The 20,921-nt window shown below is 39.5% G+C and overlaps 1 protein-coding gene across 4 annotated transcripts in view; it reads left to right on the top strand.

Annotated features, from left to right (window-relative positions):
• Window positions 1-2,556: 2,556 nt before the first annotated feature.
• The window catches only part of PPP2R2A (protein phosphatase 2 regulatory subunit Balpha), an 87,123-nt gene continuing 68,758 nt past the window's right edge, over window positions 2,557-20,921 (top strand). For 2 of the 4 annotated variants that reach the window (XM_058720267.1, XM_058720266.1), the window contains exons 1-2: window positions 2,557-2,874; window positions 4,726-4,800. In XM_058720267.1, coding sequence (XP_058576250.1) covers window positions 2,868-2,874; window positions 4,726-4,800 — 82 coding nt within the window. In that variant the 5' untranslated portion in view covers window positions 2,557-2,867. Of the gene's footprint in view, window positions 2,875-4,725; window positions 4,801-20,921 lie in introns of those variants that run through there. The other 2 variants (XM_058720269.1, XM_058720268.1) reach the window with 1 other exon arrangement.

Genomic DNA, 20,921 nt, shown 5'->3' with positions numbered 1-20,921 from the left:
GGGAATGAGGGAACATATCAGAGAAAGCTTTCTGAAGGCAGTTACATCTGAATTGGTTTTTAAAGAATCAGAAAGAGTTTTGCTGGCTGAGGAAGGAAAGAGAGATGGGTAAGTGGGACTGTTGAGGCAGGGGTGTGGTGAGTAGATGGTGACATTCCAGGGGAAAACTACCATCATCCTAGATATGAAGAAGACATGGAATCAAGACTTATGTTCTGCCAGTGCTTATTTGAAGTGCTTATTAGACATCTGTAGAAATGTCAAGCAGGCAGGTAGAAGTGTGTGTCTGCAGTTTCAGGGTGAGGACAGCGCTGGAGATCTAGATTTGGCAGGGACTGGTATATACGTGGTATTTACACCTATAAATACTCGATGAAGTTGCCTGGGACAGAGAAGCATATGCAGGGCAGAGACCAGGAAGACATATCGTCCTAACATTTAGAGGGTGGTCTGGGAGAAGGAGCTAGCACCCTGAAAGGGGTGTATAGAGAGACTGGAGGTAAACCAATCCTGTAACACGCAAAAAAGGGTCTCAAAAAAGCATGGGATGGTTAGTGGTTTCAAATGCTGCTGGGAAGCAGAGAAAGAGAAAACCAAAGTGAACCATTGGAAGATCATTAGTGACTTTGGTGCCTTTTCATGAAATGGTAGGCACCTAGTACAGTAGCAACCCTTGTCTTTGGGCTAATAGGTATTTGGGCCTCTCTTCCCAAGAGCCATTCAGAAGAAAGGGAGGCAGCTTGTGGCTGAAATTACTGCTTAGGGTCACTGATCCTTGATTACTGGACCCATCTCAGCTTGTCCCAAGATTCCATACAATATTCTTAGAACAGTACCCAGCACATAGTGCTATATGAATTTGTTGTAATTATCTCCGTTTCTAGGCAAGCCTTACTGGCTTCCCAGAAGAACAGATCATTTATGTAGACCAAATCATTTTTCAGGAAGTGTGAATATACCAATCTTACACGTGACAAAAACTGAAGAAAATGGCTTATGTATAGGGGTTCCAATCCTCTGGTTTATTGGTCTAGTCCCTCCTTCTCTCTTTGTCTCTCCCTCTTAGTTCTGATTGAGGCTCACTGGAGAGCCTAGGATTGAATTATTAAACAAGGGCAGAGAACGTAAAAAGGAAAACAAGTAATAAAAGGCAGATGCAGAGAAATGCATTTACAAAATCAGCCAAAATAGAAGTACATACAGCACAGTGCATTAAAGTTTTGTACCTGTTTGTACAGGTAGCTGAAAGATGAAAATACAGGGTGGATTTTTAGTTTGGGTTTGTTCTTTGGTTAAGTGAGAAATACTAACGTAGCAATGGAGGAATAATAATACAATGGTACAGCTTTTTTGAGTGGAGACATTTTGAGACTTATTTTACAACTGAACTGTTCTGGAAATCAAGAACAAGGTAGAAAGTGGAGATAATGGAGAGAAGGTGTAAATAATTATAAACTTCCCCTTGGTCTCTCAATGCCTGACCACTCCTTTCAGCCTTAAGGTCAAATTCTGGATATTTTTACAGATATTTTTCACGTGCAAAGTAGAAATCTGTCTCCTAGGAGCATCGTGGGGATTAAGGGAGATCTGCAAAGTGTCCAGTTTATAGTGAGTGCATCATTAATGCATCTTTCAATGACGTACATATACATCTTTTGGCTGATGACAAGTGTTTCCTGGTTGTTTTCCTTATACCTCTTAACTATTGAAGATGCTTTCAATACAAATCTAATAATAACAGCAGCAAACATTTATCTCGTATTCTAAATCATTTAATCTTAGAAACAATCCTATGAGGTAGGATTGTTACCCGCATCTCATCACGGCCTCACCATTTGGCAGCCTGGCTTCGGGGCCCAGTTCTTTCCTCAACCACCGCTTCCACTTTTTCAGCACGACAGACCTGGGCCGCTTTTTCGGCCATGTTCTGCTACTAGCAAACTCAGTTTTCTGTTCAGAAAACACTGAACCGCTTTCAGTCGCCAAGGGCTCTTGCCTCAGTTGCCGGGACCCATCAGAAGGTAATTTATTTCACCCAGATGGAACCAGCCCAGCTGCGTCTTTCTCAGACCCAGGAACTGTTCCCCTGGCCGAGCCGCAAGTCTGCACACACACCCCCCCCCCCCCCCCCCCCGGTCTTTTATTTCATCGGCCATAGTGTCACTATTTTGAGTAGAAACACAGTATGCTCAAAGACACAGGATCCCGCGAATCCACCGCGAGCGAGCACGGTAACCGCACGGCTGAGCCCGCCCGGGAATCCATTCACATGACGCGAGGGTTTGGGACACTGATGTGCGCGGGACCGCGCACTGGGCCAGGGACAGAGGGCAGGACGAGCGCGGCAAGACACCAGACCCGCAGCTCACGCACCAGGGCGCGGCGAAGGCCACACCGCCCCGGCGCAGCGCCGGGCGGAGAAGGAAGGGGCGGGAGCCAGGAGCCGGGCCGGCCGCTCCCCGCCCCGCCCCCTCTGGTCTCCGCCCCGGCCCTCGCCCCGCCCCGCCCCGCCCCTCGGGCCCGGCCCGGCCGCTCCGCCCCTGGGTGACGTCACTGGCCAGGCCAGCCGGCGCCATTTTGAAAGTAGAGTCGCCTGCCCCTGCCGCCGCCGCCGCCGTCCCTGTCGTAGCTGCCGCCGCCACTGCCGGAGAAGGAGAGAGAGCGGGGAAGCCCCAGAGTGAAATCCACCATCCTCCTGACTGGTCTGCCCGCCCCTCCTTCCTTCTTCCCCGACCCCCGCCCTCTCCCCCCACAGGTGCCATCCGCCGCCATCCGCCCTCCCTACCCCCCCATCCCCAGGTGAGGGGGGTGAGTTCAGGAAGCGGCGACCCCGAGGAACCCAGCAGGGTCACCATTTGCAGCGCAACATGGCAGGTAAAGGAGAAATCACCCTCGTCCACTGACAAGGCACCGCTTCCTTCCTACTCCCTCCATCACCCCCTAGCGACCGTCTGTGCGTCGCGTAGAGCCACGGGGCGCCCCTTGGATTTCAGGGAATTGGTCAAGTGGGGGTGGGGGTGGGGAGGGTTTGTTGAGGCGAGGGGCGGCAGTGATACCTAAATGGCTTTTTAAATGAGGGCTGGAACCTTGGCATGGGTGGGGGTGGGGTGTGTGCTGGCGAGCCGAGGGGTAAGGCGTGGGTGGGGCGGGGTGGGGGCGAGTGCAGATTTGTTCCTACTCCTTTGGACCCGGTGTAACCTCTGCTCCCCCCACCGTCTCCTCCCCGTCCTTCCCCCCCCCCCCCGCCCCGAGCTTTTTATATGGATCTTTCTCCATATAATTCCAATTTTTTTTTTCCTGCTGCAAGCCTTCTTGGGTGTTTATACTAACCGTATTTTGTACTGAGAGGGAAGAGTGCCTTACAAGTTAAAATACAATGGGGACCTATGTGTATTTTTTCCCCACTGTGGATACATGTATTTTTGAGACCATGAACCTTTATTTTTTGTCTTGAACCAGCTCCCTTTCGTTTCTTACCCTTCGTGTCCAAAGAGTGCAAGGCCTTGTTAATCCACCAAGTTGCATGAAAAATGTGATTTAAACTTTCCGTTTTGTATGTTAGTTTTTGTGCAGATGTCCTTTTCCCAAAAGGGTTTCGTGGAGTTAGTTAAAATAGTTGTGGAGTTCAGCGATATAAATAGCCAAGGGGATTGATTTAGGTAAAAGCTTGGGAGGGGGGGCGGGAAGGATGCATGGAGAAAACCGGCTTGGAATATTTAGCAAGGAATGATGGTGAAGGAAGGAAAAGGTGATTGCTTTAAGGATTATCTTTATACATTTTGATGTTGCTGAGTATCTTCCTGCTTCTAGTAGAACCAATTCTAGTTCTTGATTCAATTTCTTCCTTCATAGCGCCAGGGCATTTCCTTCTTAGTGCTTGGAAGTGAAATAGAAACATTGAGGAACTAAACCAATTCTCCATGCGTTTTCTAATATTTAGATAATCTTTAAATAATCAAACCTTTAAAAAAGTTAACATGTTGGATTGACTTAGGGTTTGCTGTAAACAAGTTGCTCCTTTGGCCTTGTCGAGTAAGCGAAATTAAAATTGTTTTGCACAAGATGATGACAAATGAGCAAAATTGTTTGCAAGGTCCTTTGGACTCTGAGGGATAAGGTGGAGGGAGGCAAAACAAGCTTCCTCTGACAGGCTCTTGAGCATTTATTTCGGTTTCTTTTCCTGTCTGGAGGCCGTGATGTGCTGGTAATGAAATGCAAAGAAATGGGTGGTGAGTGTTGTGTTTGCTGTGTGTGTGCTCTGGTGATTGGGTTCACACGAATCATTACTCCTCACCCGGGCAGTAATGTTTCTGAAGTTTTCTCTCCGTTCCGTGTTTTATGGTAGCTTAACCTTATTAACCCTTCTGTAGGCTTAAAGGAAAACTGTCTAATTGGTGGTATTTACTTTTCTCTGGTAGGTCTTGCGTGACTGTAAGGCTTTTACTGTCTTTGAGGGGAAGGGAAAATGGAAGTTCTGAACACATGTGCCATGTTAATGGTAGTACATGGCCTTTAGATTATCTCATACCTGGGATCTCTCTCTCTCCTTGAATCCAGTGCCAACTGTTGGAGACTAACCTTCCGAATTAATGCTCTGGGCTGGTGGTTGTATGTGTGGGCAGTACTAGGCTATTAGTATCATGCCAACCCTGGATACCATCTCTGTGTTTACGGGAGTAAACATGAACAGAACTGGGTTTTAATTGGTATGTTTTCTTTTTCCAGGAGCTGGAGGAGGGAATGATATTCAGTGGTGTTTTTCTCAGGTGAAAGGAGCAGTAGATGATGACGTAGCAGAAGGTAAGAAAGCATTTAATAATACAAAGTTTGAATGTGGAATCTTCAAAATCTTGATACTGAAGGATTTCTTTGCAGCTGAGTCTGTTCCAGGTTAAGAACATACTGTGTTTATTGCATAAGCAATGGAGGAACAGTTTTAAAGTCATCTTTCTGGAAAATAGTCTTCAGGTTTTTTTTTTATTAATACCTTGTATCATTATTTTTTATTTCAATTAAATGAAAGGAGCACTGGATGATGATGTATTTAAAACCGTCACAAGAAAAATCTAAGGCTTGTATCATAAAGGTTTCCTGGCTGTATAAATTTCTCGTACAAATAAACGGTGATGCATTTTCATGTTTGTAAATCATTTTTAGATAATTGTGTTGAAATACGTATCAGCATTTAGCTCGGGAACATTTTTCAAAAATGAGTATCTTTTTTGAAGGAAGATTTTTAGTTTTTTTTTTGTGTGTGTGTACTTTGAGAGGGTGATGTTGGTTGACATTCTGTGAAGAAATGCTGACTCAAATGATACATTTTATTGTCTTGTAAGGATTAATTTAGGTGGATAAGAAAACAACAGTGTTGTGGATATATAGCATGGCTTCTTGGGAGCTTATTCTGGTGCAGTTAGAAGCTGGGTTTGATCGGTTGAAGTATTTAAGTCTTCTCCCAAATTTCTTAGTGTATTTCAAAAGCTTAACATTTTGAAACGTTAGGGTTTTGCACTCATTTGAGGTGGTCTTAGGTGCTGGAGGCATTATTTCCCATAAAGTATTTGTATTATTTCATTGTTCAGAAATATTATTTAAAGTTTGAATTTTAATGGTATCCTGTCTTGAATTACAGTAGGAATTTTTGAACAAAATTCAAACGAATTAAAATGTACTTTTAATTAAAAAAAAAAATGTCTAGGGGCACCTGGGTGGCTCATTTAAGTGTCCGACTCTTGGTTTTGGCTCAGGTTGTGATCTCACAGTTTGTGCGATGGAGCCCTGTGTTGGGGCTCTGCGCTGAGAGCATGGAGCCTGCTTGGGATCCTCCCCCCCCCCCCCCCCCCCCGCCCCTTTCATGCTCACACTCTCACTCTCAAAATAAACTTAAAAAAATTGGTCTAGTGAAAGTTTATAAATCATCTTTCTCTAAACAGTATTGTCCTATTAAGATTCTGTTTCTCACCTACCGCCTACAGTGCAGTTTGTTTTGAGGATTTCTTTGATGATAGGATGATGACTTTGTATTGAGCCAGTGAAGGGTTTGGATTTGCTTGTGCCCGTGTCATTCTCAAAGAAGTGTCTGATCAGTTTGGTGGGTCCTTTGGGGAGCCAACTGGTATCCATTATATTTGTGATACTTTACAGAGCCCTGTCACATTTCTGATGAGTCCTCATCTGTTTTTCAGATGAGAAATTAGACGCTTTAGTTAAGAGAGTTACTGATGGTCACACAAATGGTGCAAATCAAGGTTTTCTGGTGAAGCCTATGGTGTTTGACTTGAGAGATCCTAAGTTCAAGGGAGGAGCCATATGTGACTCATTTTGTGATTCCATTACCTGTTGAATAGTAGGCACTCGGATATTGGACCATGCATTCTGTGCCGTTGTGTAATATGCACCAAGTTATGAGAGTGGTGTATACTAGAAAACTTCTTTTGTTGATTGCCATTGATTTTTGTATGAAAGATCTGTTGGGGGGCTTCCTAAATGTTGAGCACTGGGGCTGCGAGGTGTCTGAACATAAACCCTGCCCTGAAGGAGCTTGCAGTTTACTTGTTAAATGGTAGGCAGAAAGACCACGTGAGTTTTACTTAATTAGAAGAAATTGATGGTTCCAAACTTAACCTAACTGAATCAAATGATAGTTTGTGATATGTATCATGGGATCAGTTGTAATTCTCTTCTTCTAATGCTTAGGAGCTGTATTTTGCTATTGATTCATCAAATAATTTTCTTTTGAGGTTGTTAAATAATACTTTAACATACAACCCCATCATCTTACCATGTTGAGGCTTAGTATGTACATTTTAACGACTTACTCTAGCACGTATGTGTATGCTAGTGTATTAAGCATAACAAGCACCCAGTTTTCAAATGATACTCTGTCAATTTGGGGATTTTTGCATATGGCAGCTTACATGTCATAGTGTATTATGTTTATGTTACTAAGGGAAGGGTTGCTTTTCCAAAATAAGATTAATATGTTTTCTCCTTTGGTTTAGACTGTAATCTGTAAACAGGTTACATGTAGCTCAATCTTTAGTTCAGCTTGCCTGTTTTCTGTTAATGATGCATTGGAAGTTCTTTACCATCAAAAGCTCCAAATTGTCTTTCCTCCTACATGCAGTTAGCTGTCATGGCATACCATTTTTACTTCTGTAATGCTTTAATCTTCTTTCCGTACCCACTTTCAGCTTAGTTCAGGTTCTCAGTATCTTTCTTTTCAGGTTGCAGTAACTTCCTAAATTTCCTAAACTTCCTAAAATTTCCTGCTTCTCGTCCTTTATTTTGCTTCTCAGTTGATCTTAAATGCTATCCCAGTTTTATGTTCCTCAGAAATCTTCAGTGGTCACTGCATCTGCAGGGTTACATTCAAATATTTCAGCCTAGAGTACCAGACCTGTCACCAGTATGACCCCTATTTCTCTCAGTTCATTGCTGATACGGTTCATGATCCAGCTCAGTGGATGCTGTTCTTCGAAAAAATTTTGTGCGCTCTTACTCTAGGGTCTTTGTTTTTGCTCTTCCCACCTTGGAATGCCTGACACTCCTCCCATACTTCATCGCTTATCAGAATCCTTCAAGTCACATTTGTAACTCTTTTACTTCTCTTCCTTTTTTGGAAATATTTTTTACAGTCTTTCTTCAGAGCACTTTGTATTTATAATTTACCCTAAACCTCTGCGGTTATACTGTAAGCTTAGCGCAGGACTAATGCATCTTTGTGCTCTGTCCAGAACGTCCTATACAAACTTCTGTGCTTAGAACGATGCCTGGCACACAGTAGGTGTTGAGTATTTGTTGAATGAGGGAATGTGAGTGTTAGGAGGCTTTGAAGGGGAAAGAGATGGGGTGAAAAGATGATTGAGACATACTTCTGGAAATCGTAGAGGTATGTACTCAGCAGGCTTTGTAACTGGATTGATGTTCTACAGCTGTGTAATGGAAAGAAGTCAGGAGACCTTGGGCTTTTATCCTGGTGACAAACTAGTGTATGTCACTTGGGATAAGTGCTTCTCTGGGTTCCAGTAAGCTTAGCCTTAAGGTGACAGGACTGGATTAGATGATTTCTGTTGTTCTTTATACTGTAGTCTAGTTAATTCTGGAAGATGTTTTAGAAAAGAAGCAGCTCAACATTATTACTGCGAAGTTAAATTGTGTGAGATGTTGGGCTCTTTGGGGGCCTTAATTTAGGAAGAAGTCTCTACTTAATCAAGGCTTAGAATTTTTCATTATGTACATTGCAGAACTAAGAATTTTAATGTTTGACCAGATACTCTTATAGACCTTTGGCTCACGTAGACACTTTTTGGGATACTTCTTCTGTGCATAGGTCTTTTTGGGCACTTTAAGTGGTTTACCTTTGGTGTAGCTTCTTGTCGGAGAGAAGGGTGGGGTACTAAAATCTCTATCATTCAGATGGTCTCCTGTCCTGCAGTTTTCATTTTAATCTTTGTGGTAGCAGTAGTAACATTTTATCATCTGTACTTGAAAATTTTCCTTCACTGACAACTTTCTCTCATGAGACTATAGGTAACATAGACACCAGTTCTAGGCTACATAGTTCGAATCCTGCTCAGTCCTTTACTAGCTGTGTTATCTTGGGCAAGGTAACTCACTTCTTTGTGCCTGTTTTCCTCTCTCTAAAATGAAGATCACAGTAAAATCTGTCTTAGGCTGTTGTTTTGTTGATTAAATGAGTTAATATCCAAAAAACAGAAACCTGGCCCACAGTAAGCGTGTTATAAAGGATTTAGCTGTTATTATTTGAACACTTACAGTAAGTAAGGAAGAGTTGGGAGAATGTGAAAACTGGGGAATTGTCTTTAAAGGTTACTAAGAATTTCTCCTCAGCCAAAGTGAAGAGATTTATACATATTCTTTGGTTCCACTAATATAAAGCTCAAAAAACATTCAGCACTAAACCATAGCCTTAGAGACACATATTAAACTGGTAAAACTTTGAAGAATAGCTACAAAATAATTGCTGTAAAAGCCAGTATGTGGTGGTTACCTTTAAGTGATGGAAGGGAGTCGTTCTTGAAAGGGTCTGGGGGGGGCCTCATGGAGACAGTGTCTTGACCTGGGTGGTGATTGTACTGACTGATTATCCTGGTCATTTTTCTGTTGATTTGTGATTTGTGTGTGTTTGTTAGATTTCACCCAAAAAGGTGTATGTTTGTGTGTGTGTGTGTGTGTGTGTGTGTGTGTGTGTGTGTGTGTGTGTGTTTAAATCAATACTGTACTCTAAAAAGGGTTTAGAGTGAACACTGGCCATCCCCACCTTCACCCACTCTCTAATCCTCCCTCGTCCTTCTGAAGACGATTAAATTGAACTCCTCTAGTTTTATTCCTTAGTGCTTAATTTTTGTGAATAAAATGATATTTCTATTTCTCATCAGTTTTAGACATTTCCAGTTGACTTTCTAGTAGATGAAGATTAAGCTGTTGTCATTATCACCCCCATACCCCAACGTTATAGCACATATTATGGGTTAAGAAGTCAGTGCCCCCAGGGGCACCTGGGTGGCTCAGTCGGTTGAGAGTCCAACTTCAGCCCAGGTCATGATTTTGCAGCTCCTGGGTTCCAGCCCCATGTCTGGCTCTGTGCTGACAGCTTGGAGCCTGGAGCCTGCTTGGGATTCTGTGCCTGCCTCTCTCTCTCTGCCCCTCTTCTGCTCATGCTCTGCCTGTCTCACTCTCAAAAGTAAACATTAAAAAAAAAAAGAAGTCAGTGCTCACATTGTTATGACCATTCAGATATGTATTGAACCCCCATCACCTGGCATCATCAACCCATGGCTCGTGCTGTCCTATGTATACATCACTTGATCCATTCCTAGTCCTCTGTATTTAGTAATAGAAACACTGATTGTATTTTTAAAATCTGGTTAAACAAATTAGAAAAACCAAGATCATCATTTAAAGTGAAACAGTAAGGAATTTTTCCTAGTTTTTTTTTGCAGTAGCAATACCTGGTAATCTGTTATTTGCTTAAATTTTACTGTGGAAATATTAAACATTCAAATACATGTGGATAATCTGAAGTCTGTAATTTTTGGTTAAAAATATGGAACTATTGTTAACCATTCAAGATGGTTATTTTAATTTAATGTAAATTTTCATTTAATAGTTAATATTGTTAACTATTAAATAGTAATTTTAAATATACATCATTTTAATGCGAGTATAATTTTCCTCATTTCCATATTTGACATTCTTAATTTTTTATAGGAAATTGTTTTAGGATATGAGTTTATTACACGATGCCTGTTTTTATGAAACTTGGATCCACAGGCATAACATCTTTTCAACGCTTGGCTTCCTGTTTACTTTTGGTAGGACTTAGACTTACAGACTGGTTCTTGGGGGAAAAAATTCAATAGTAGAGCCTAAATATTCCCCAAATAAAGATATAACTAAAATTGTGAAAAACAATTTTTGAGATACCACATGAAATTTAATGTTTTTAAATCCATTCCATATATCTAATGCTACATACAGTGTAAACAATTTAAGATCATTTGTGTTCTGTGTTTCTTAGAGTAGTATGCATGTTAGATTTAGGCACTAAGGCCATTAGTAGGAAAAAACAGTAGAACCCTGATATGTGTGGATTTCAAAATAGTGGCACATAAGCTATATTCCAAAACCTAATGACCCATAGGAAAGGCCTTATTTAACATTCTTGTATCACATGTGACACTCCTCCTTGCCCTTAACACACATTACTACTGATAGAAGTCTTGTGCTCATGCAGTAAATCACTTAGCGTAAATTTGCCCATTAAATAATGCGAATGATTGTATTTATCTAGCATTGGGCAGTATTCTTGTTTTTTGTTTTGTTTTGTTTTTAATTTTTGGGGGGTGGGGTGGTGGCGGGCAGAGAAAGAGGTAGACAGAGGATCTGAAGCAGGCTCTGAGCTGACAGCAGAGAGCCCAGTGTGGGGCTGGAACTTGTAAACTGTGAGATGATGACCTGAGCTGAACTTTAGGTATGTTCTGATACTCTTAGTGAACTAAATTTTAAAATTCTAGAAAATCGTGGAATAAGCAGCATGATGAGAGGTTGTTTGAAGCAAAGAATTTGTTATTAAGTCAGTAAAAAGATTCCCATATATTATGTATTTGCACATCCGTATTTTCTTAGTTGAGTTGCAAGAGGAAAGATAAGCTATATTTTAAGTTTCTTTTGTCGTTAATAGGAAAATTGAATGGTTGGACATAGATGTTTTATTTATTTTTTATTTTATTTTTTTGCAAAAGTTTTATTAGAATGTAAGATTAGAAAGGAAGAATAGTAGGAAAGCTCTCTTTACAGAGAGGGGGACATTTGGAAGTGAGTGCCCTGGACATAGATGTTTTAGCTAATCTCCTCAACTGTAATCTCTTTACCTTAGGTGATAATGGAAAATACAATTTAGTAACCAAGGGTCCACAAGTGGCTTTTTAGTAGTAGTAGAGAGAAAGTCTTGGTGATACTTAAATTACATTTCTTATAAATAATTGAATTTGATTATTATCACTGCATAATCAGCATGAGGAAGAGATGGCCTGGTCATCTTAATCACAGCGGTCAGCATTTATTGGGTGCTTAACTATGTGCCAAGTACTATGTTAGCTGCTTTATATATTTCATTAATCTTCACCAAAACTGAAATAAGTAGATGTTGTTTTTCCATATTATTGATGAGGAAACTAGGCTAGGAAGATTAATTGTGTATCCTTGAGCAGGTGATGGAACTGGGATTCTTAACTTCAAATTTAATTTCCCTTCTAATGTCCATAATGTAATTTTTTAATTTAAAAGCTTGCTATTTCTCTTCTTAGTTTAAATGAGGGTGTTTTGAGGTTGTTGGAATGTGACTTGTTTAACAGAGTTGTTTGTAATGTCCAGTAGACATTGTTTTGAAGTAATTAAATCCAATTTGGAGATTTTCTGGATTTTCTAATGGCATTTTTAAGCTAGGATGTTCTATAAGTGGGCTATAAGGGCTTTTTAAATCTTCTGAGGTCGTATGTCACATATTGTGTATACTTGTACATATGTGCATTTTTCTGATCAGAGAGGTCCACACCATTGTCAAAGCAGCTATTTTAGAGTGTGGTCTGATGACTTCTCAACTCTTTCAGAAGGTCTATGAAGTGGAAACTATTTTCATAATAATATGATGCTTGCCTTTTTGACTGTGTTGACATTTGCAACAGTGGTACAAAAGCAATGTGGGTAAATCTGCCGGTGCCTTGGCGTAATCAAGGCTGTGACACCAAATGGTACCAGTAGTCGTGGTGATCTTCACCATGTACCAGTAGTTTAAAAATGCCAATTTTACATATGAATGTCTTTGATGATGCAGTAAAAAGTAATTTTATTAAATCTGACTCTTGAGTACATGTCTGTTAAACATTCTTTGTGACAAAATGAAAGGTACACCAAAGCACTTCTACTGCAGACCAGAGCACAGCGGTTGTCTGGAGGAAAAGCATTGGTGCAGTCACTTGGGTTTTAAGGTGAACTAGCTGCTGCTTTCATGGAACATTATTTTTGTTAGAAATAACTATGGACAAATAAGTGATGATTATTCAGACTTGGATATTTGGCAGAAATTTTCTCAAATGGACAGTGAATTTGTTGCCTCAGTCGACAGTATCTGTTGCCCATGGTAAAATTTGAGCTTCAAGCACAAATGAGAATATTGGAAAACATGTATCTGCCATCCTGAGTTGGATAACTTCCCAATACTCAAAGAATTTTCAGATAAGATCAGTAGTAATATTAGTGACTGCAGTTTTTTGATGTTATGTAATGAAAGGTGTCAACATTTGGAAGCTCTGTATAGCTCTGAATCAGTGTTTTGCAAATATTCAATGCTTGTGAGGTTAAAAAATGATGCATGAGTAGAAATGCAAGACACAGCATTGGATTTTAATGGATCAGACAGCTGATATGGTTTCAGATTCCACAAACCTTTAAGAAACTACTGCTTGTCCAGTTTTGGTGTAGTATCAAAGGGATAACCATAATTACCTGAAAAGCCTATTAAAATACTCCTTTTTCAACTACGTACTTGAATGAACGTGGATTTTCTTCATACATCTAACACAACACACTGTGGTGTGTTGAATGCAGAAACAATCAAGAGACAACAGGCATCTTCTGTTAAGCCAGATTTGCAGCAGTGTAAAAACAGTGGCATTCTTCTCACTAATTTTTCGGGGAGCAGGGGAAGTAAAATCTCTTTCTTTTTTTTTTTTTTTTTTTGTTTTTTGTTAATGTGCAGGGCTTATCATTGATATTTTTAAATTGATAAATATTTTAAAATTTGAAAGGCCTTTGGGGACCCTCAGATTTTAATTGTAAGGAAATCCTGCCACCCAGAAATACCTGACAGTTGTTGGTTTAGTCTGTGAGTAGATTTCACTGTATTGATGCTTTAAGAGAGTCTCACAGACCACTAGGTAAGTAATCAGAGTAATATGCTGCTTTTGTGCATGAATGTCCAAAGCTTTCCCATAAAAACTTTCCTGTGACTTGATACTGTTTCAGCCTACTCCCTTGCTGTTCTTTAGATACCAAATTAGATCTGCTTAAGCTCTTTCAATTTGGTGATCTTGGTGAAGGAAGGATACCTTTAGGACTTTAAAATTATCTATTTTTAAACTTAACCTCCCTTACAGAGATTACATACTAGTGCATATTTGCCAAAATACTTCAGCTTTAAAAGTTTTTGAGGTCTTTTCCCACTATGTGTTCAGGTCCTGTTAACATTAATATTTAATGAAGGATTCCTGAGTTCCTCAGAACCTGGCATGGTGCCATTTCTGGGTTGCTGCCTGGTTATTAGAAGTGAGTTGGTGCCCTTGGCATTGTGTTTTATTCTGAGCCCAACATGTAGGAGTTTGATGTATTGTTTTTTCTTGGAAGAAAGGCATAAAATTGCCTTGGTAACTTTCTACTTACCAACTCTATTACTAAAGAGAGGGAATGGTGTTTTCTTTAAATTTTACTTGAAAGCACAACATAAGTCTATTTTAAAATAGATGCTGAATTTGCCATTCTAAGAATTCAGTATCAACTCTTGATTGCTTAGTATTTTCAGTACTTTTGTAGTTCTTTTTCTACCCTTTAAAGAGCATTTGTCAAAGAACTTCAGGACTTTTAAAACTAGCTATACCAGTTTCTCTTCCATGTTCAAATGCTGGGTTTATTAAAAAGGAAAACTAATTTTTTATAATATATTTTTTAGTTAATATTAGCAGTAGTTGATGGAAATGTCATCTAGGTCTTTGCCAATGTCCTATGTTGAATCCTTGGCAAATCATGATTGAATGCTTTTCTATAAGCCACTATACCAGGAGTTGTAGTTTTGGAATTTTAGTTTCTCTTGGTTGACTTCCTCTGAGAAAACTGGGATTTTCTCTTCTGAAATCTTTGAATAATATCTTTTATACAGTTCGGGGGTGGGGGTTCATGGACCAATGACTGTGTTTAAGAACCTTTGCTTTAATTCAAGTTTTGCCTATGGTTATATGCCTACTGAAATTGGGAGGAGTTGATATTTTATATGGAAATGATAACTTTTAGACTGTTAAGAGGGTATTCTTTCTTAGGAATCCTTTCAGTGCTTACTGTTTCTTCTATGATATTAGAGGGATGAATCTTCTCTAAGGTACTGGACTTGACAACTTTAGTGTGTTTCCATCTTAATTTTTTTTTTTTTTTTAATCAAAAACTTGTCTCTATAACCAAGGGTAAAACTGTTAGAGGACTATATTGACTTTTGAACCAGCTGCTTGTTCTATACTTCATTCAGAAGGAATCTAAATTCTTCATTAGCCTGTATTAAGAGAGATACCAAAGTAGATAACAGGGATTGGTAAGAAATATTTTTAAATTTTCTAAAGATATGGAAAAATTTTAACTTATAGAACCTGACATTGTAGAGCTTTAGGTCTCCTTTGTGTGAAAGTGGAACCTTTTTGTCTCCTTTTTTCCAGCTTACCACAAAGTAAGAGTTCTGTGGGTCTGGAATAGATGTGTTTCTAAGATAACATAAGGGGAATAGTTAGTACATTTTTATTGACTCGTTGATTGGGAAGGCTCTATTTCAAGAGAGAAAGGCTGTTGTAGGCAATAAATAATTCCTCATCTAGGGATGCAACATGCAAAAATGGTTATTATAGGAACTGGTAGGCTTTTCCCCCTTAACATAAAAGGAGAATTAATTTTTTTCTAGCAGCAGAACCAATTCTTCAAACGGAATATGTTTTAGCCTATAAAATAAAAAGCTACCTTTAATTTTAATGCATTTTTATTGTTAAAAATACATAACAAAAACCACATAACAAAGCTTACCTTACTAACGATTTTTAAACATACACTTGAGTAGTGTTAACTATTCACATCATTGTGAAACTCTCTCTAGATCTTTTTCATCTTGCAAAACTGAAACTGGACCTGTTAACACTTCCCTATTCTCCTGTCTGCCCCTGGTATCCACCATCTTATTTTCTGTTTCTATGAATTTGACTACCTTAGATAACCTACAAATGAATCCTAAGACAAAAAAGTATTTGTCTTTTTGTGGCTGGCTTAACTTCATGTCCTCAGAGTTCATCCATGTTGTAGCACGTGACAAGATTTCCTTCCTTTCTAAGGTTTAATAATACTCCATTGTATGTAAATACCACATTTTGTTTATCCATTCATACCCTGATGGACATTTAGGTTGCTTCCACCTCTTAGCTAGTGTGTGCTTTTTTAATATATGTCTTTTTATGCATGGCTCGGGTTCTATGGGAAGGAACAACAGAAATACTTTCTTTAAAATTGTTCTTTATGTTTGTTTCTGAGACAGAGCATGAGTGGGGGAGGGGTAGAGAAGAGAGGGAGACAGAGAATCCGAAACAGACTCCAGGCTCTGAGCTGTCAGCACCGAGCCCTATGCAGGGCTCGGACTCACAAACCTTGAGATCATGGCCTGAGCCGAAGTCGGTCGCTCCACTGACCGAGCCACCCAGACGCTCCAGAAATACTTTCTTTAAATGATTGGAGGTTGGGGTTGTAGACAAGGAATGATCAAGATGGTATTTTTTACAACAACCTTTGAGGTAGACACTGCCATTTTGTACACAAGGACACTGAAGCTCAGAGTTGAGCGTCGTTAATCTAAGATTGAGTCAGTAAAACTGTTCTGCTTTTTAGGCTTCCATGTTTCTTCTGTGTGGTTCAGTTTTTAAAAATAACTATTTGATTACAAATTTAAATCTTTTGTTCTCATAGGGAAAGGGTAGAGAGCTAAGGTGAGACCTTAGTTAGTATCCACAAGTGAACAAGAATATGTAATATTGAGTGCCCAGTGCTGTAGAGAATGTGTAGGAAATAGAACAGATCCTTCACTTCAGGGGTATTAGGAGGGTCAAAATTATTAAAATAAGCCTTTTCCATAACTTTGTGGCTTTTGGTATTATTAACCTGTTGACATTACTGGGAGATCTTTGCAAATCCTATGTAAAAAATTTACAGGTAATGTTGGGATGTAAGAAATTATTTTCCCTTTTCTAAGTTGGCATTGTTTTTAAAGTTTATTTTTGAGAGAGAGACAGCACGTGAGCGCACATGCAGGCCAGCAGGGGAGGGGCAGGGGGAGGGTGGGAGAAGCAGAATCTGAAGCAGGCTTCAGGCTCCAACCTTGTTAGCACAGAGGCCAACGCAGGGCTTGGACTCAAAAACCGTGAGATCATGACCTGAGTTGAGTCGGACACTGAGCCACCCAGGCACCTGTCATTGACATGCTTTTTGATGTTGAGATGGTGATGTAGTACAAATACTTAGTTGTTCTTGGAATTAAATGAAAGAATCATCTTTATCTCAAGTCTAAGACATAAATATGTCTTTCAGTGATTTCAAATAGCTGTGAATCGAATTTACTCATGAGTATCTTTGAAGATCTCTCCCAAGTTAAATGCCCATGGTAGTGTATAAGCCTTTTCTTTCTTCCGTCTTTCCTGTGTGTTTCAAGACCTTCATTTTAACAGTTTGGCCATTCCTTAAAAAGTTAAACAGGGGCGCCTGGGTGGCGCAGTCGGTTAAGCGTCCGACTTCAGCCAGGTCACGATCTCGCGGTCCGTGAGTTCGAGCCCCGCGTCAGGCTCTGGGCTGATGGCTCGGAGCCTGGAGCCCGTTTCCGATTCTGTGTCTCCCTCTCTCTCTGCCCCTCCCCCGTTCATGCTCTGTCTCTCTCTGTCCCAAAAATAAATAAAAAATGTTGAAAAAAAAAAAAAAAAGTTAAACATAGATTTAACCATAGAACCCAGTAATTCTGTTCCGAGGTATATACTTAAGAGAATTGAAAACATGTGTGCACAAAAACTTTTACATCAATGTTTATAGCAACGTTAGTCATAATAGCAGAAAAGTGGAAACAAACCAAATGTCTATCTACTACTGACTATGCATAAAGAAAAGGTGGTGTGTATCTATACAATGGAGTATTATGCAGCCATAGAAAGGAACGAAATGCTGTTAGGTGCTGCAGCTTGGATGAACTTTGAAAACATTATGCTAAGATGAAGAAGTTGGTCACAAAAGACTACATATTATATGATTCTATTTGTATGAAATATCCAGAAGAGGCAAATCTATAGAGACAGAAAGTAGATGAGTGGTTGGTAGGGCTGGTGGATGATGTGACTGCCACTGGGTACAGCATTTCCCTAAGGGGGTAATGAAAATGTTCTGAAATTAGATAGTGATGACGGTTGCACAGTTTTGTAAATAGAGTAAAAAAGCTGAATTGTGCACTGAATCTGACAAATGAATAATAGTAAATAAACTTTTTAATTTACACATACAAATGGTAAATCCAAACAGTGCAAGAGATACAGAGTGAAAGTATGTCTCCCTCTTAACCCCCTTGTCCCAGGTTCTGTGTCCCTAGAGATACTGTCACAATTTTTTATGTGTTTCAGAAGTGTTTCGCAGTTGCAAATTGTTAACTTTAACAGAGCATGTTCATCATTTTAGATTTGAAAGTGGGAAAATACGTTCCAGAAATCCATGATATGCAAGGTTTATAGGCCCTGTCTTAGGATCAAATAATTGCCATAGGATCAAAAAAATTGCCAGGTAGCTACCATTTTCTTTTAACTGTCCTATGAGGTTTCTGTAGCTTCGGACTGAAGAGTTGCTGAGAAGATTGTACATATTTGGGATGTGCATCTAGATGTGCAATTAGTAGATTCTAAAGCTGAGTAAAATTTGTGAAATAACAATGTCTAATAATAAAGTACTAATGTCTCACATATCCAGATCTTTAAAAATAACACTGAGGGGGGGCACCTGGGTGGCTTAGTCGGTTGAGCGCTAACTTTGACCCAGGTCATGATCTCATGGTTTGTGAGTTTGAGCCCCATGTTGGGATCTGTGCTGACAGCTCAGAGCCTGGAGCCTGCCTCAGATTCTGTGTCTCCCTCTCTGTCTCTGCCCCTCTGCTTCTCATACTGTGTCTCTCTCTCTCTCTCTCAAATAAGATAAACACTAAAAAAAATTTTTTTTAAATAACAATTTGGGTTCATTGATACCTGAAGTCTGTGTCTTATCCCTCATTAAATTAGACCTTGAGTATTTTTCCATCTAGATCTTACCGTTCCTAATGATGTCTGTAGTGACTAGGTCCTTTTTTGGTGATTATTTAATTAGGACTAAACTGGACACTAGTAGGCTAGATCCTAAAGACCAAATGTGTCTTTTTTTCCCCCCTCCTTATGTGTCTTTTTGACTATTTGGTAAATACATAGCTCCTTGTTATGTCTGCCATCTCTAATTCTCAACCAAATTTCTTGGAAATTTTGTTAACATTGTACAAATGCCAAAATGTGATGGTTTTTACACTGCTCAGTTTGGTGAGAATACAGTTACATTAAATTCTTGTTATGTGGTAATTTATTAACATTAATAAGGATTTTTATTTGAGGAAAAAGAATTCTCTGAATGTGAACATAAACTGTCTGATGTGTTTTACATAAGCGCTCGAGAAACTTAGCTAACTGCCTATCACTGTTGTTTTGCATGCATTATCATTTAATCTTCTCAGCCAGCCTCTGAGGATAGGTATTTTTATTTTATAGATGAGGAAATCAAGGATTAGACAAAATAACTTGATCAAGGCCACAGTGGTAAATGGGGAAGCCAGTGGTTGAGCCTTGGTTCTTCTCACTTTAGAACTACCATAAAGTAAACAAAAAAAATAATAAGATCACACATAATCTCACCATTTTTAGATAACATCTCAACATTTTGGTGTAGATCTGTCCGTTTTCTGCTGTGAATATATATATTTTAAAAACTTGGGGCGCCTGGGTGGCTCAGTCGGTTAAGCATCTGACTTCAGCTCAGGTCACGATCTCGCGGTACGTGAGTTCGAGCCCCGCGTCGGGCTCTGGGCTGATGGCTCAGAGCCTGGAGCCTGCTTCCGGTTCTGTGTCTCCCTCTCTCTCTGCCCCTCCCCCGTTCATGCTCTGTCTCCCTGTCTCAAAAATAAATAAACATTAAAAAAAATAAAATAAAAACTTGTTTTACATGTGTAGTTTTGTATAATGCTTTTTTTCTATTTAACATCTAGAAAGATAAATGGCTCTTGTACTTAATTTGGGCAGTTTAGTTTTCTACAGTTTTTGCTGTTGTAAATTTATGATGAACATCTTTGTGAGAATCTTAATACTTTAGGGTATGTTTCTAGAAATGGAGCTGCCGGTCAAAAGATACGACCTTTTGATGGCTTATGTAATGTATTACCAAATTGCCTTAGAAAGTTGGTGTTGGTTTTCTCTTCCTCCAGCAGTGAATAGGAGTACCCATTTCCTAACCTGTTGACAACGTCTAGCACAATAATACCATTCAATAAAATCTTTTCCGCTTATTTGTTTGAGCATGTTTAACTATGTAGGTTCTGTTGATGTCCTTTATTGTTCTTTGGGGGTACTTTTCGTATTCATTTGTAAAAGGTAAACTTTCCCCCCACCCCGCCCCCACCTTCCATCATCATAGCTAGTGAAAGTTGTATGGAAGCTCAAAGAAGTCATTTGGGTCTAGAGTAGATGGGAAAGTCTTTTCTAAATGAAGTGGTTTTTTGTTTGTTCTTGCCAGGCAATGGAAGGCAGAGGGTAAGAAAAAAACATTTGAGAACTATTACTTGTTAGTTTTCTTATCTGCAAATGGGGCTGATTAGTAGTACTGGCTTTGTTATTCAGAGGATTAAACGTATAGGAGTGCTTAGTTTTGGCATATCCTTACTGCTTGGAAAATTTAGTTGATGCAGTTATTTATTGCATGATTAACAGAAATAACACATTAAAAATTAATGGAGTAAATGCCTATTCAAGCCCACAAATCAAGATAAACTAGTTGTTTTTGAGATTTGGGGCAGGTTATACAGGCACTTTCAGTAAGTATATGTTGCATTAATGAATACAGCTTTAGCTTGGTTGAGTTAGGAGTTTGGGGAATCCAAAGACAGAAGTAGGAAGATTAGTTTTATCGGAATTTGGGTTAGGCAGGGGTCTGGCACTTTGAGAAATTTAAAATAGAAGTTCAAGCTCATTCTTTAGGGGGTTTTTTTTGTTCCATTTTCCTGTTGTTCTCAAGTCTCTCCATTGTTTTTTTTTTTTTTTTTTCCTTTCCTGTGATTGGATACTCTACTTGAGGGGTGGGGCTTTGAACGCACTAGAGCCAAAGCAGCCTTCGCTGCTGGTTTCATTTTCCTCTAGCAGGTAAGAAATGGGAGTTTGGGAGCATCTGAAAGTGTGATCTCAGGAAAATCCCATTAAAAGTGTTGACCCTTAACTGCTGAGGCTCTTAAAAAAAAGCCCTTTCTTCCGCCTCTCTTTGGCGATGTTCTCTATTTCTATCGTGTTATATGA

The sequence above is a fragment of the Neofelis nebulosa genome, chromosome 3 (assembly GCF_028018385.1).
Source record: "Neofelis nebulosa isolate mNeoNeb1 chromosome 3, mNeoNeb1.pri, whole genome shotgun sequence".
NCBI lineage: Eukaryota > Metazoa > Chordata > Mammalia > Carnivora > Felidae > Neofelis > Neofelis nebulosa.
The sequence above is the reverse complement of the archived record's forward strand: the minus strand, read 5'-3'. Positions and strand labels throughout refer to the sequence as shown.